At 33.3% G+C, this 18308-nt stretch overlaps 1 protein-coding gene across 2 annotated transcripts in view; it reads left to right on the top strand.

Moving 5' to 3' along the window:
- cntn3a.2 (contactin 3a, tandem duplicate 2) overlaps nucleotides 1-18308 on the top strand; it is a 104433-nt gene that overhangs the window by 40296 nt on the left and 45829 nt on the right. The window contains exons 4-10 of one of the 2 annotated variants that reach the window (XM_051097185.1): nucleotides 156-331; nucleotides 6201-6293; nucleotides 6806-7009; nucleotides 9069-9171; nucleotides 9670-9854; nucleotides 16587-16723; nucleotides 16943-17072. In XM_051097185.1, the coding sequence (XP_050953142.1) occupies nucleotides 156-331; nucleotides 6201-6293; nucleotides 6806-7009; nucleotides 9069-9171; nucleotides 9670-9854; nucleotides 16587-16723; nucleotides 16943-17072 (1028 nt within the window). Of the gene's footprint in view, nucleotides 1-155; nucleotides 332-6200; nucleotides 6294-6805; nucleotides 7010-9068; nucleotides 9172-9669; nucleotides 9855-16586; nucleotides 16724-16942; nucleotides 17073-18308 lie in introns of those variants that run through there. The other variant, XM_051097186.1, reaches the window with a different exon arrangement.

The following is an 18308-nucleotide window of genomic DNA, read 5'->3' as shown; positions in this document are numbered from 1 at the left end:
CGCTTTGTAATGATGCATTGATGTTCCGCATGACATTTGTACATCCAAAACAAAATCAATTCCAAAGGTTATCACAAAAAATCACTCAAATATCAGCAGTTATTACAACGCATTGAGCTGTGTGCGCTATCATCTGTCTGTTTGTGTGTCTCTAGGTGGTCTCTGAATGGCACATTGATTAATCTCAGTACCGATTCCCGTCGGCGGCTATCTGGAGGAAATTTGGTCATTAGGAGTCTGGACCGGGCCCAGGATGGAGGAATATACCAGTGCACTGCCTTCAACCCACAGGGAGCAATTCTTAGCAGAAGAGCGAGCCTCCAGTTTGCATGTGAGTCATCGACTGTGCGTTAGCATGCTATATTAGCACTTCAACCGCTCGATGCAGGGTGACAGGTGTTAGAGTGGATGTTGCCAATATTGGACTAGCTTAAAGAAGACAGAAAATGAGTTATCAACACCTTAATGCAGCTAATGCAAATATAGCTCCTACAAGAAAATACATGAAAGTGAAGATAAATGGTTGTATTGTTATATGTGGTATACCTATGGCTCTAGCACACATAAATGTTTTTGTATTTAGTATTGAAGTATTTAATTTAAGTTAATTGACTGATTTATGATATAGTTGAGCATAATGCAGCATTTACCATCAGCCCACAGCCTAAAAGGGATAGTTCATCTAAAAAATGAAATTTCTGTTGTTAATTACTCACCCTCATGTCATTCCAAACCTGTAAGACCTTCGTTCATCTTCAAAATGCAAATTAAGATATTTTTGATGAAATCGAGAGCTTTCTGACCCTGCATAGACAGCAATGCAACTGACACGTTCAAAGCCCAGAAAGATAGTAAGAACATCGTTAAAATAGTCCATGTGGCATCAGTGGTTCAACCATAATTAAAATTAAATTATAATAAATAAAATAAATAAAATGATATGAAAATAATGTCTTTACTACTTTTTTGAGAGAGCATACAGCTGATAATCATTAATGAAAAAATGACTTTTAATTTCATTAATTAATCTGGTCTGTGTTCTGTGCATGGAAAACCTCTGCTAGTCACGTAATTTTACAGCAGTGAATAATTCGTTTTAATGGATAAAACACTTCTGAAAAATAGCAGAGGTCACGGTGTGAGAAGTGCAGGAAAAATGCACAGTCCAAACTGCCCAAAACATGAGGATGCGTCATGTTAAGTGCTTTAAACAAACTCTTTAAGTATATATTTTAACATGGATTGCCCTGTCAAATGCGTGTGCTGTTTAATGCATTTTCAGACCAGTGAATCATGTGTAGTCACACGTGTACCTCTACAGTATCCTGCTATAGTTTACTTTAGTTTTCCAAACACAAAAGGGTGTAAAACGATATCCTTGGTAGTAGTAGTTGTGATATTTGTGAATATGTTTTTTATTTGCAAATCTCTTTTTTTTTTTGGTGAATTTAATTCATGTTTGTGAAACTCTTGTTTATTTGTGGATCTCATTCTATTTATTTGTCAATATGTTTAACTTTTGTTAATCTCTTTACTCTTTATTTATTTGTGGATTATATTCTATTTATTTGGAATTATGCAACAATTCTACCCCCATATTATTTGCTGTAATCAACTAAAAAATGACGATGCTTAGGTTCTAGAAGAATTTGTGCTATTATAGCACATCATAACAACTACTGAGAAGCTTAAGAAAAAGAAAATTCTGTCTTTTCCCCACCCTGCGCATGGCAGAGCTAGACAAGAGGAACATTTGAGGTTAAAAAGTATATAAATTTGTATTTTTTTTTAGAAAGTGAGAAAATGACCAATCGTTTCGCTAGATAAGATCCTTATTCCTCTGCTGGGATCATTTAGAGCCCTTTGACGCTGCATTTAAACTGCATTTTGGAAGTTCAAATTTGCGGGCACCAGTAAATGGAGAAAAATCCAGAAATGTTTTCCTCAAAAAACATAATTTCTTTACGAATGAAGAAAGAAAGACATTAACATCTTGGATGACAAGGGGGTGACAAGGGGGTGAACTAATCCTTTAAGGCAACACAAACACTTAATTTTATGTCAGCCTTAAGTGACAACTTAGATATTTAATTTGACTAAACTTCAAATTATAAGACAGTATGAGCACTTTCTTTAAGTTGAAACAACAACTGTTTGGTTACACACATTCTTCAAAATTTTATGTTCAACAGGAAAAGGAAACTCGCACAGGTTTGGAAGAACTGATGACTATAGAATGATGACTATATGACATCACAATAGCCAGAATTCTAAGCTATAAACAGAGCAGATGTACCACAGAGGCTCATAACTGCAGCAGCTAAGTCAGGATATCCTATTGAAAATAACCAGTTTTGGCTATTTCAGCAGCTCGGCTGATTAGTGTCCAGTTAAAAATGCATTACGGTGATCCTTTTTGTGGGGCCTTCCGCATGCATTACTTTTTTGGTCGCCGGCGCAACCAAATTTTGCCTCGCTATGGTGAATTTGATTTTGAAAGGATAATAGATGAACATGTGATGAATGTAGAGCTTGCTGGCGAGCATGGCCAGGTGACTCGACAGATACGCTTTCCACGACGCTTCATCCGTGACCTCAATGGTTTCAGCACCGATACGTATGAAGCGTGGTGTCGCGAACATCTCAACCAACTTTCTCAGTATCCTCTGAGACCTGGTGCTCAACACAACCCATTGGTCACCATGTTGGCTTGGAATTCAGATGTCTGGTCCTTCACTTTGTATGCATCGGGTGACCCCTTGGAGCTTGCATTTTATCCTCTGTACACTGATGATAACCCAACAGCCACACATTGAAGTCAATCAAGGAACTTGCGGTGGCTCTGTTATGTTCTGGGAGCTGTTTTGGTGGCATGCTTTGACTTCATTTTGTTTCCTTAGAGGGAAGCGTCACTGCAAGTCAAAAGCTCTCCACCACCATCATCAAAACAGTCTGACACTGACAATAAAAAAATGGCAAGAACATTTTGCTATGATCAGAGAAATTAGTTTTTGTTTGTTTGTTTTGTTTAAATATATTTGGCAATAAAATATCTAGTAAAAAATGACTTTTTATCCCAAAAATCCAAGAAAGTAACTGTCAGATTAATTGATTAACAAAATGATCATTAGCTGTAAGTGCATAACATATAACGTATAGATCAGAGGAGTGAGTTCTTTTGACATTTGTTTATTTATTCCTTTAATGTAGTGCAATAAAATCCAAAAATAGAGTTTTTATCCAAATGTCCAAAATATCCAGTTAATTAGGGAAGACATTGTCAGATTAGATATATAATACATAATCTGTATATAATAACAATAAAATCTGAAGAACATGTTACTAAGATCAGAGGAGTGAGTTCTTTTGACTTGCGTATTATAATTGGCCTACCTATTTTATTTATTTATTTTATTTTATTTTTTACAGTGTAACAATGTATAGTAGAGCCTACATACAATCACTAGATATGGGTAGTTGACAAATAGCCAGTAAAAAATGTTTTTCTGTAAAAGACCATTTTTTCAGAAGGATATATTTAAATATATTTATGTAGTGTAAAGTCTGATCTTTGAGAAAATATAAAGGGTCACTAACTTCATCAATTCTTTCATTGTTGTTTTTTTTTTTTACGTTTTTACTGAACAGTACCATAAATTTGTACAGAAAAAATGGTGTGACATAGCAAACTGAGGAGATTTATCTTCATCGTTAAGATAAATTATTTTCATGTAGTGTTATTTATTTAATGTTCAATTATAATTAACATCATTTTTTTCTCCATGACTTGTTTGACAATTTTAAGACAAACTCTGACAACAAGATAAATTTAGCTGTCAAAACTGCTGAAGTGATATTTATATCTCCCCTATTGCAATACTCAACTGTTTTTTTGTTTTTTTTTAATATTTTGAGATAAAAAGAAATCTGTGGTTGTGTTATGTGTCACACCATAGGATATTACGTCACACTAAAGGACAGAAATGGTAGTTACTAAAGTATTTCTATTTAATTTTAAACATGTCAAAAGAAAAAAAAAGGTTTAATTTTGATAACAATGTCAACATGTTTTTTTAATTTTCACCAACAAAATTCAATCTCTTTCAATCAGTTACTAGAACTCATCTAGCCTCCTGCTGCACAGCTAAATGTGATTTATATTCAAACTATATTCATTAAGATGTGAATTAAGGGCTACTCTTTTTAAGGCATAATTTTGATTCTGTTTACTTTCTGCATTGTTCTCTTAGGATCTCCTGCCTTCTGGTGGATCCCTGCTAATTTTCTGTCCGTATTTCCATGTCTTCTCTCTTCCACTAATTTCTCTCCCTCAATTTTTTCTGTTTTAAAAGCAAAGTATCACATTTTATACTTATTTTCTGCAAAATCATCAGAAAATAGTTTAATGTAATTATTGCATTTGAGAACACTGACTAAAATATGTGAATAAAACATATGAATGAATTAAAAGGAGTTAAACAAATCTTATTGAATTATTTAAAATGCTTCTTAAACAGACCTTGTCCTCTGGTGTGACATTTTTTGTCCTATGGTATGACAGTACAGGCGTCACACCGGAGAACTTTATCTGTCACACCATAGGATGTTTCAGCCTTTTGTGTCAATTAATGACCTTGTTATTCTAAGCTAACCTGTCATTAGCTGTTTGCAGGACACATTTGCATCATTTCCCATTATTATGTAGTTAAACATACAGTTTTTCATTTAAAATATGATTTAGGGGTGTCACACCAAAGGACAACAAAACTTAACACTTTTGTAATAGTTCCAAAAAAGTTAAATATTTGAACAATTCTGAGACAAAAATATACCATGTGCACATGTCACAGGCTTGACAGGTGGTTCAGTATCATGATCAATAATGGGGTCCTTCAGCTAATAAAATGTTTTCTGGAATTGGCCAATTTAAAATCAGGATATGGTGTCACATCAGAGGACATGGTTTTCAGAGACAAAATGTCTCAAGTTCCTACACTTTCAGAAATATATAGATGAAAAAATGATTGCCATTTACTAAAATAAACGCTTGTGCAATTATGCCAGAGGTATTTATGAGCATTTTTATGCTTTCTTTTTAATTTATAAAAGTTGTAATTTATTGTACCATGCTTGAGACAGTCACACCACAGGACAATTTTGACATTTGTCTCAAATTTGAAAAAAATCTAACAATGCAGCTTTTTAACAACAGTTCCTTGTAGGACAAAGAAATGTTTAACAATTTACTGCATTTTAAATAATGACAATATTAATTATATTCATTTTTATCTTGTGGGACAGTGAAAATGCCATATCACGTCAACAACCCTTTTTTATTGGAATTGATTCATTGATTCATTGATTCATTGACTGATTCATTGATTGATTGATTGCAATAACATACAGAAAAATAGACATGTTCTCCAAATAATCAAGGAAGTAATTGTCAGATTAATCAATTAGCTAAATGATAATTAGTTGTAAAAGCATAACCTGTATAATATAATAGCAACAAAACATCAGTTACATATTACTACGATCCACAAAATGATGTTTTTCCCCCACTAGATTTGTTTTCTTGTGTAGAATATATTTGGCAATAAAATAAAGAGGAAAAAAACTACTTTTATCCAAATAATCAAGGATGTAATTATCAGTTTAATCAATTAACAAAATAATCATCAGTTGTAAATGCATACCATGTATAATATAATAACAATAAAATGTCAAGAACAAGTTACTATGATCAGAGGAGTATGTTTTTTTGACTTACTTAATTATAGTTGGCATACTTTTTTTGTACAGTGTAACAATGTATAGTATAGCCTACATACAATCACTAGATTAATTAATTCATTGCAGTAAAATACATAAATTACTTTTTATCTGAATAATTAAAGAAACAATCATTTGATTAGTCAGTAATCAAAATAATTTATCTGTAGCCCTAGTCCAACCACAAAATGATGCCACTGTTTAAGCCAGTGTTATTTCTATATTGAGCTGGTGGGGATGCTCACACAAACTCTACAGAGCTGCAGTCTTTACACTTCGGGGTGAATTCACTTGAAAAAAATGGTTTACTTAGCGTTGTCTCTACATGTTAAGCTGGTATAAAAGAAATCATCTCTAAGGTATTTTTATTTCATGCTCATGCTTAGCACTGCTGTATCTTCTGACAGTTTTTTTATGCTTTGCAGACTTAAATTTGAAAACTCAAACGAGAAGTGCTGTCTCTGTGCGAGAAGGCCAGGGGGTAGTTTTACTTTGTGGTACGCCATCATATGCAGGAGGTAAGGCTCTTACAGTGTTACTTTTTTCATTATAGCCTGGTCTGGCATACTGTAAATATGCAGTACACGTGTGAAATACAGAGTTCTGACTTTTATCAGTTTGCTCCTTGGGATTTAATATGTGTTTTGAATGGAAAGTGCTTGCACGGTTTGTCTAAAGCAAAAACATTTTTAGAGACCATAGGATTCAAACACTTTGACACAAAAAGCTGTTTTTTTGCACCCTGCGCCCTCTAAAAATGTGTACAGATTTGAAGGACTTGAAGTTTGTCGAAGCCTGTTTGTTTGTATGTATAAACATGCATTTAATACAGCTTAGGCTTCTAATAACCTTATGATAATTTTGGATGCACCTGGGTCAGATTTCAGAGGTGCTTTTGGAAAAGAAAAGTGTTGTCATGTGCCCTAATGATTATACCAAAAACTTATTCATTTAAGTTCCCAAGAGTATTTGGCTAGCCTAGTTCATTTGTTTTGAATTGTATATGTTCTGTGCCCCATCTCCTTTCCAGATCTCTCATTTGCATGGGTCTTTAACGAGTACCCTTACTTTGTTCAGCAAGACAATCGTCGCTTTGTCTCTCAGGAGACGGGAAACCTTTACATCGCCAAAGTCGAGCCCTCGGATGTGGGTAACTACACGTGCGTGGTGGTAAACCGCATCACTAAAGGCAAAGTCCTCAGCTCACCGACCCCTTTGGTTCTACGAACCGATGGTAAATATCTTTTTTTTTTCAGTGGGCAATTTAGTAGGCAGAAGCTGAATCATACCATCAGCACTAAAGAGTTTGATTGACCTGCTGATGCAGTTAAACATCAGGTTTGTTTGAATTGTGTCAGAGCACTTGCTGTAGGAGGTTCCACCAGCTCTATCTTCCACACTGTGCATATAAAATGAAACAAATAAAGTGCTTTAATGTAGTGTATCAAGTAAAATAATACAATTAAAACTTCATTACACAACTCTGCCCAAGTAATATTAAATATTAAAAACTTCAAGAGCTCTAACTAAATTGCTAACACTTTCTATATATTTATATATATATATACTAACAGCAAAGTACAGTAGTAATATATTAATATAATATATTTTATTTTATTTTATTTTATTTTATTTTATTTTATTTTATTTTATTTTATTTTATTTTATTTATTTATTTATTTTTGAACGGTTCAATTACCAAGGTGGGATAAACAAATATATGTTTGTTTGTTTTAAATAAGTGAAGTAGCAGGATTATTTGCAGTAGCAGGATTTTAAATTGGTTCCATATTAGATTTCACTAATTTGATTAAATTAATTAACCCTCTGAGTAAACCTTTACAAAACAAGATTTTGAGATCTTTTCACAATGAGGACAACTGAAAGACTCATATGCAACTATTACAGAAGGCTCAAACACTCGCTGATGCTTCAGAAGAAAACATGACGCATTATGAGCTGGGGGGGTGAAAACTTTTGGAATCTGAAGATCAGGGTAAATTTAACATTTTGTCTTCTGGGAATTATCTTCTATAGCTTCTGAAGGGCAGTACTAAATGAAAAAAATATGATATTTAGGCAAAATAAGAAAAATGTGCACATTTTCATTCTGTTCAAAAGTTTTCACCCTCCGGCTCTTAATGCATGTTTTTTTCTTCTGAAGCATCAGTGAGTGCTTGAACCTTCTGTAATAGTTGCATTTGAGTCCCTCAGTTGTCCTCAGTGTGAAAAGATGGATCTCAAAATTATACAGTCAATGTTGGAAGGGGTTGGAATACAGAAAAATGCTGAAAAAACAAAGAATTTGTGGGACCTGAAGGATTTTTCTGAAGAACAGCAGGTAGTTTAAGGACAAACAAGAAACTCTTGAACAATTGAACAATCAAAAAAAAAAAAAAAAAAACAGCTGTGGATCATTCAGGTAACAGCACAGTATTAAGAATCAAGCATATTTAAACTTATATATATATATATATATATATACAGTTACAAAGATACATTCACATGTGATATGATTTAAAAACAACTAAACATTAAACAGACATACTGTTAATAAAATGGTGTTGCTTCTAATAATAATAAAAATATAAAATGTGCTAAAGTCTGATAAGTAACTACTTTACTACTGCTAAACTAACTAAGAATAAACTGAAATGTGAAGTATATTTGAGAACAGTATTAAAATCAACAAAAAACAGAAATGCCAGTATAAAAACCTTGGTTGGCACTTAGTTCAGCTGGTTTATTACATGTATTGAATAATGCAGATGTATAGTTGATTTAGATCTTATCTCTGTCTTCGTATTTGGACTTTAAATGTAACACTAATTTATTTTGCCTAGGATTTGAAAGCAACACCGAAAACACTTTCTCTGGTGTCGACTTGACAGCATGTTAACCATGCAAACACTTTTTTAACATAACAAGACAGTGTAAATTAGTTTTAGACAGTGATTTTTAGAAGTCAGAGCTTCGTAGACAATCCTGCTTATGCTTTCACAGTCCTAAATATACTTTGCCATAAAGTAAACATAAACAATGGTTGGATAAAATATTTACAGACACTGTAAAAACTGCAACAACACCACACCTCTTCGCGTTGTGTCAGACTCCAGATGATGGTATGAATTATTTGTTGCCTTTGTTTTAGCTGCTTGTTCTCAGGAAAAAAAGAAACTGTTCACCTACTAAGAGTCTTTCATATTTATTGTATAATGTATTTTTTACTATTATACATAATCAGTGAATTAATTATGAATGGAAATATAACACTCTTTTTTTTTTCTTTATAGGCGTAATGGGTGAATATGAGCCAAAAATAGAGGTTCATTTCTCTGACATGGTTCCAGCTGCAAAGGGATCAGTTGTGACACTGGAGTGTTTTGCTTTGGGGAAGTAAGTGTGATTCCTCACCCTTTTGTAGTTACTGATGCTGCTTCCTTCCTTTACGGCTATCCCGACTTTTAATGGTACTCTGTCACTGAGCTTAATGTGTTTTTCAACTTGGCCCTTTTCCACCTCTACTCGCCACCTTTTAAACATGCTTGTCAAAGTCTGTTTGGGAAATACCGTGTAACAGTCTATTTTTTGCCTTGAGGCAATTTTTCTCTCTCAATTGATCCCATTAGCGGATGAGCCATATACGTATTCCTTGCAAAAAGAAATGAGATGGTGTCTTATGAGGAAATGTAACTCATTTAGTATGTTAGAGCTGAGATATGAAGAGGAGCGACAGTAATCTACAATATGATGATATTACATAAAATTTCCGTTCTTTATCTTCATCTTTTCTGTTTCTCTCTCTCCCTGTGTTCTTTTTTCTCTCTGTGTAGCTTTTTCATTTTTCTCTTTTGCTTTTGCAAGATTACTCACCACAGTTTTTCATGCATTCAGCCCAGTTCCAGAGATAACGTGGAGGAGAGCAAATGGAGTGCCGTTTCCCAGCAAGGTGAAGATGAAGAACTCAAATGTAGTTCTGGAGATTCCCAGTTTCCAGCAGGAGGACGCCGGCGGCTATGAATGTGTGGCAGAGAACAAGATGGGAAAGAACACAGTGCAAGGACGACTGTCTTTCCATGGTATGATTATTTCACACATAGTACTTTTATATTTAGTGCACGTTATTATTCATTTTTGCCATAAAAATGACTACATTCAGAGTTTTACAATGAAATCAATGCAGACTATGTAGTTTTCCACTCCAATGTGATACGATCACATAAATGGTTTAATCTTAGTTTGATACTGTACAAAAACTACTGTAAAAATTGGTGTGAAAGTGTGGTAATGAGTTGCCAGGAACATACTGTGACTGGAAAAAATTCTACATTGTGTGTTCGCATTTGTGTCATTATTTCAAAGTGCCGTTACACATTGACTGAACATTATTATGATTTGCAGAAGCTGGTCATCTTTGCCATATCGTTTTCTCTGTCATTAAAAATTAATGCTTGCTAATACTTTAAAACGCACTTAATGGGTATTATTGTTATCATAGCTACTCAAATTCTTGCCAGCGTTTACCATGGGGAACCCTGCCAGTTCAGTCATTTCACAATTGCAGTGAATTGCTTTCTGATTACTTTCTGCCCTGTCTGGACTTTCTTATAGTTTCTATAACCGTGTAGTAAAGACCAAAATAAACGGAGCTCATGTAATGGATTTGGCAGCGTGATGTTGCATCGTGCCAAGACTCAGCAGTGCTAAACGCTAATTTGAGACACTTTCGTTGATCCAGAAAGGTGTCAAATGGCAAAAATTTACAGTTTTATAGAGCCAAATCATAGATTGAAAGATAGCTTTTTTGTAGATATTTTTATAGACATTTGCTTTATAATGGATGGATGGATGGATGGATGGACGGATATTTGCTTTATGATGGATGGAAGGATGGATATTTGCTTTGTAATGAATAGATGGATGGATGGATGGATGGATGGATGGATGGATGGATGGATGGACGGATGGGATAGATATTTGCTTTATAATGGATGGATGGATGGATGATGGATGGATGGAAGGATGAATGGATGCATGCATGCATGGATGGATGGATGATGAATGAATAGGGCTGCAACGATTAATCGCACGATGTCGTGAGGCGCGTTTAGTCAATGAAGCTGGTACTTTGATTAGTAGTAAAGCTCCATCACGTGCGTTCAGCTGGAGCGGCAAGTAATACACAGAGCCGTAAAGCACTGACAAGCTACGCCAAATCACGCTCATAATCGAATTCGAGTACCGGCTTCATTGACTAAACGTGCCTCACGACATCGTGCGATTAATTGTTGCAGCCCTATGAATGAATGTTTGCTTTATGATGGGTGGGGTAAATGGATGGATGGATGATGGATGGATAAGTATTTGCTTTATAATTGATAGAAGGGTAGATATTTACTTTATAATGGATGGATGGATGGATGGATATTTGCTTTATGATGGATAGAAGGGTAGATATTTGCTTTATGATGGATGGATGGATGGATGGATGATGGATGGATGGGATAGATATGATGGATGGATGAATGGATGGGGGGAGGAGATTGATTTATGTTTTATGATAGATAGATAGATCGATAGATCGATCGATAGATAGATAGGTAGATAGATAGATAGATAGATAGATAGATAGATAGATAGATAGATAGATAGATAGATAGATAGATAGATAGATGTTTGCTTTATGGTGGATGGATGGATATTTGCTTTATAATGGATGGATGGATGGATGGAAGGTTGATGGATGTTTGGATGGATGTTGGATGGCTGGGATAGATGGATGGATGGATGGATGGATGTTTGCTTTATGATGGGTGGGTGGATGGATGGATGATGGATGAATGGATGGATAAATATTTGCTTTATGATGGATGGATGGATGGATGGATATTTGCTTTATAATGGATGGATGTTGGTTGGATGTTGGATGGCTGGGATAGATATGATGGATGGATGGGATAGATATTTGCTTTATAATGGATGGATGGATGGATGATGGATGGATGGAAGGATGAATGGATGGATGATGAATAAATGTTTGCTTTATGATGGGTGGGGTATATGGATGGATGGATGGATGATGGATGGATGGATAAATATTTGCTTTATAATTGATAGAAGGGTAGATATTTACTTTATAATGGATGGATGGATGGATATTTGCTTTATGATGGATAGAAGGGTAGATATTTGCTTTATGATGGATGGATGGATGGATGGATGATGGATGGATAGGATAGATATGATGGATGGATGAATGGATGGGGGGAGGGGATTGATTTATGTTTTATGATAGATCAATAGATAGATAGATAGATAGATAGATAGATTTGCTTTATGGTGGATGGATGGATATTTGCTTTATAATGGATGGATGGATGGATGGATGGATGGATGGAAGGTTGATGGATGTTTGGATGGATGTTGGATGGCTGGGATAGATGGATGGATGGATGGATGGATGGATGTTTTTCTTTATCATGGGTGGGTGGATGGATGGATGGATGGATGAATGGATGGATAAATATTTGCTTTATGATGGATGGATGGATGGATGATGGATGGATATTTGCTTTATAATGGATGGATGGATGGATGGATGGAAGGTTGATGGATGAATGGATGGATGTTGGATGGCTGGGATAGATATGATGGATGAATGGATGGATGGATATATATTTGCTTTACAATGAATGGATGCATGGATGGATCTTTGCTTTATTATGGATGGATGGATATTTGCTTCATGATGGATGGATGAATGGATGGATGGATGCTAGATGATGAATGGGATAGATATTTGCTTTATGATGGATGGATGGATGGATGGATGGATACTATATGTATCATGTTTATGTATCAGATATATCAGATCTGATATTTTCTTCAGTTTAAATACACATGCATGAAGAACTCATGATTTCACCTCTGGTGTGTTATTCATTATCATTATATTTTAGTTAATAACGCAACTCATTATTAGCAATTCACACGCTGCAATTAGGTCACCACTTATTTCACTGTCCAATTTATTCATTATTTTACCTTTGTTTTATAAGATAAAGCTTCTGTTCCAAATCTGACACCAAATTCTGTCTCAAAGGGGTATCAGTTAAATATGGACAAATTGCAGGTCTGTCTGGAACTTAACCAATTGTGAGCCCATTTTTGCAGGCGAGACATGACTCAAAAGATTATTAGCCACTAGAAGCAAGCATGTGAGAATCATTACATCCTTGGCTCTGTCATTTTCCATCGACACAATAACAAGAAGAACAGGCTTCAACCTAATGATGTGGAGATCACCAGCTACATGCAGAATTACTGGCCATAGTGCGCTGATTGAATAGCAAGATAAAAATAGCGAATGTTTCTCATGATAATTGATAGCAGAACAGCTGCTCGATATCTCATAGGTATGGGAACCTTTCACATGTGGTGTTATTGATTCAAATAAATGGATATATACAGAAAAGAAAACTACTTGCAAGGAGCCCATTAGTGAAATACAATACAAACAAAACTGCAGTGCAAATCAGCACGGTGCTATTGCATTGGACAGCTGGGATTTCAAAGGTGTTTCTTCCACTCACATCTGTGTACAGACAACTTCTAAGTTCCCAGATGAAATGCTGTTATTGTGAATGCGAGCTCGCTCATTCCCAAGGTTTGTGCATGACTTATTGAGAAGGTTAGAGGGGCAGGTGCAGCTTTGACCTTCTTCTGAAAAGACCCGGCCTCCACAAATGATACAAAACATGAAAGCTTTTCTATCCAGCGCTGTCAGAGTGCAAGCGTTCTTGTATAATGCAGTACACCAAACTCTTTGAAAAAAGGCCAAAGCATAAAAAGAAGAACTAAGAACAGTTGCAAGGTTGGTCAGCTCATGGGTTTCATAGATGTTTGGGTTTAATTCATTCTTTGAAAACCAGAGCTGATCAGTTTTCCTGATGAGTCAATCAGTACGGGACTCCGGTCGATCAGTTAAGTGCTTAGTTGCCACAAAACCTGCAAGCGATGTTAGCGGGAAAGGTGATTGATGATTCATCTATAGGCACGTTTACACAGATCTTGTGTGATTGGTGGGAATCAACATTGCAGAACACGAGGAGAGTGTCACATTATAGAACCGTGCTTGATGGGTCAATCATGAATCTAGTCAGAATCAGAGACATGAGTGGAAACCTGTCACGGCAGGAAGACAGATAGATCAAGTACTTATTGACATTTGTGCTTCCAATTAATCAGATACAAGATTGTTTCAGCAAAGCCGAACCCTAATGTTGGAGTTGGAGTTTTTATGTTACTAGATCAAAAGAGCACAAGCCTAAATCTCTAGTCCCCATACATGGCTCAGTTCCCACAACTGGAAGGAAATAATTAATTTATAAATAATTTAAATGAGAAAATAAATAGCTAAGTGATAAGGTATTTTAACAGTGCATGCCTTAACAATTATGTTTTAATTAAGGTTGGCGGATATATTTATGCATTTAACAGATGCTTTTATCCAGAGCGACTTACAAAAGAGGAACAAAGCAATTTGTCAAAGAGCCAACAATAATCGTAATACACAGTGTCGGGTTTATTATACACTTAGATTAGGAAGCAAGCTAGACAAGAAATGCAGAGAAGAGTTTTGATTTATATAAATAGTTATTTTAACTTTGTTTTATCTTTTTCTTCAGACATTAACTGTAGAATTTAAAAATATTAAGTATCAACCTATTAAGTCTGTGAAGTTTATACATTACATTTTAAAACTTTGTGAACAGGATGGTTTTTTTAATTATTTTACTTTATTTAGCAAGGACACATTAAACTGATGAAAGTGACAAGTAATGTCGCTAATTATTTCTAATAAATGTTGTTCTTTTGAATGTTTTATTCTTCAGAGTTAAAAATGTGTCACAGTTACACAAAAAATATTTTCTATTTGAATTTTTCTGGATTTAATTTAGGCTTTATTTTAATGGTTAAATGAAAAATATATAAAGTCAAAAGCATGTCTAATTAATTGAAATCATGAAACATAAACAATTTAACAGAAAAAGTGTAAAGTTTAACAGAAATACTATTTACTGGGCATATATATATATATATATATATATATATATATATATATATATATATATATATATACACACACATATATACAGGAACACACAGTTTATTTAAATAATCCATACAATGGAACAGGAACGAACAGGAACAGCAGGGAATCCACATGCAACAACACTAAAAGGACGTTAATTGACATGAACTGAACTCAGTTGACATTAAGAACCGACAACAAATGGGGAACTGAACCAAACTTAAATACACAGGCTAATTAGACGAGGACAGGTGTGAATGATTAAACAATGTATGTATGTATGTATGTATGTATGTCTGTGTGTATATACATATATATATATATATGTGTGTGTGTGTGTGTGTGTGTGTGTGTGTGTGTATATGTATATATATATTTATATATATATATATATATATATATATATATATATATATACATACATGTATATATTTATGTATATGATATATATGTAGATATAAAAAATTAGATGAACATAAATATATACATGAAAATATTTTCAAAATATTATAAAATATCAAATAATATCAGTCTATATATATATATACAAATATGTACATAATAAATAACACAAAAACTTTTATTTTGGATTATATAAATTTTTTAAATTACTTTTTTAAGGCCCTATGAAATACTTTTTTTCCCCTGAAATTCAGTTTATTTTTTTATTTGTTATTTTTAACAGAATGTGTTTTCCATTTTAATGTTTTTTATTATATTTTAATAATCAAAAACATCTCTAATTTATTGTATGTTAAAAAAAGTTATAATTATTATTTCATATATTATTAATATTATTTTAGATTATAATTATTATATTAATAAAATGTTAAATTATTATTTTATTTATTTATATTTAATTACTAATTTTTCTGCTAAATATTCCTTAAAAATAATGTTTTAATAATAATTTTACTATTAGTAGTAGTGCTATCATTACATTAACTAATACATTTCTGTCACACAAACCGAACTTTCATTTTGACAGGTTGCTGTGAAGACCTGTAAGTCTCTGTAAATGATATGACGATAGTTTTTCTCAAAAGAAACTGTAATAATCTTTTGAAGTGTCTCTCAGAGCAGTTCTAGAGATTACGTTTATGTGTTCATGTATTCATATATTGCGAGTGTCGAGTGTCACACGTGCTTCAGTATGTGTGTACTAAACAAAACTGTGCATCTGCGCCATTTAATCACACAGAGACAAGCAGAACATGCAGGATTCATATTTAAATTGTATTTTGTGGCTTAATATTCATCGACACAAGTCCATATCGCATTTTGATTTAAGTGTGCTGACCTACTTTTGATTTATTCATCCAAAATTTGGCGAATTCCGTGACATTCCACAGTAAATTCCGTTTTTGTGACTGGATTCCACAACTAAATCAGCATTTTAGAGTGGAGTTCTGAAGGATTGTGGGAGACTGAATTCAGCTTTGCATCACAGGAATAAATTACATTTTTAAATATATTCAAATAGAAAACACTTACTGTAAATTGTAATAAGATTTCACAATATTACTGATTTTACTGTATTTATAATCAAATAAATGCAGCCTTCATGAGCATAAAACATGAAACTGTGGCTGTATCTTCAAGTAGACAGTGACAAAGACCATGGAAAGATCTTTCTAATTCAAAAACATACAAATAATATATATGAAAAATGACTGATGAATTAATTGATTATAACAGTTAACTCTTGTCTCTTCAGCAAAGCCTCAGTGGGTTCAGACGATGCGAGACAACGCTTTGTCAGTTGAAGAGAGATTGTTCTGGGAGTGTAAGGCTAATGGGAAGCCCAAGCCTTCATACAGCTGGCTGAAGAATGGAGAACTACTGGCAGCTGAGGTAAAAATTCAAGCAGCTCACGGAGTAATGGCGTAGTCGTAAAAAGACTGGGTTGGCAGTGCAAAGATCCTTGGGTCAAACCTCAGCAGGGGAGCTCCTGTTAAATGTATATGACAAAGTTGTATTGATTATATAATGCCTAAATCTCAGTCTTTGTTGTTTGAGTTGAATGCACAGCTATTTTAAAATTCTTTTCATTGCTGATCCTCTGATTCACAGGACAGGATCCAGATAGAGAATGGAGCCCTGACAATCAGCTCCGTAAACCTCTCAGATGCTGGCATGTATCAGTGTGTCGCTGAGAACAAACACGGAATCATTTATTTTGGTGCCGAATTGGTGGTGTTAGGTAAGAGAGCCTCCTGTACCTTCCTCATTTCCAATTATCTTGTGCCTTTGTTCACACTGCAGCACCATCCCAGAAAACATGAATCATTTCTACAACATTTCATTACACTGCTTTTTGGTTGCAGCTTTGCATTTGCAGTATAACATTTAAAAACGTTCCAAAAAACAAAATTCTGTACATTATATAAAATGTTTTATAAATGAGAAAATATTTTATTTGTTTGTTTTGTTTTTTAAAACAGTAGTAACAAAAACAAAATGATTTTAGAAACAAAATTATAATTTATTGCAGGGAACTTCATGGCAGTCAAAATAAAGTAAATCTGTCCTGAATCTGTGTATATCTGTTTTTTCTTTTATTTTATTGACTGTCATTTAGTTCCCTGGCAGATGTGATAATATATGAATATAATTATTTTTATGTAGGTAAAGCAGTTGGAGAAATATTAAAAATATTAAAATTGGGGAAATACTGAAAGAATAAAATATTTTTTATTTTATTTTATTTTAAACTAACGTTAATAAATGTTATATAAATATTGTTTATGTTACCTAATATTTATTTATTTTATTTTTATTTATTATTTTATTTTTTATTTTATTTTTACTGCCATTCATTTCCCAGATGTGATGATATATGAATAATATATATATTTTTTTATGTAGGTAAAGCAGTTGGACAAATATTAAAAATATGAAAATTGGGAAAAATATCGAAATAATAAAATATGTTTATATTTTTTATGTTATTTTATTATTTTAAACTAATATATAGGTATATTTTATTTTATTTTATTTTATTTTATATTATTTTAAACTAACGTTAATAAATGCTATGTAATTATTGTTTGTATTAACTAATCAATGAACTAACTAATTAACTATCTTTTTCCAATTAAAAAAACAAAAAAAAATCACTTTTTTTTTGTTAATAAAAATGTTCATGTTCAGGTTACTTCACAGTACTTTAAGTAATGTATAAAAATACAACTTTAAAGTTTAATGATGTATTATTAAGTATTAAGTTTTGAATTTGATATTAGCTATCATTAATAAATGCTATATAATTATTGTTCATGTTATTTAATATAGTTTTATTTTTATTTTATTTTACTTAGTTTTTAATCATGACACTCCCTGCAATAAAATGTGTTTTTTTCCATAACTGATTAAATGCCACACATTTCTCAATTGTGAAAAAAAATGTCAACGCTGAAGCAACACTTAATTTGCAAGC

The sequence above is a fragment of the Labeo rohita genome, chromosome 23 (assembly GCF_022985175.1).
Source record: "Labeo rohita strain BAU-BD-2019 chromosome 23, IGBB_LRoh.1.0, whole genome shotgun sequence".
Lineage (NCBI taxonomy): Eukaryota > Metazoa > Chordata > Actinopteri > Cypriniformes > Cyprinidae > Labeo > Labeo rohita.
Note: the sequence above shows the minus strand (reverse complement) of the source record. Positions and strands in the feature narration are given on the sequence as shown.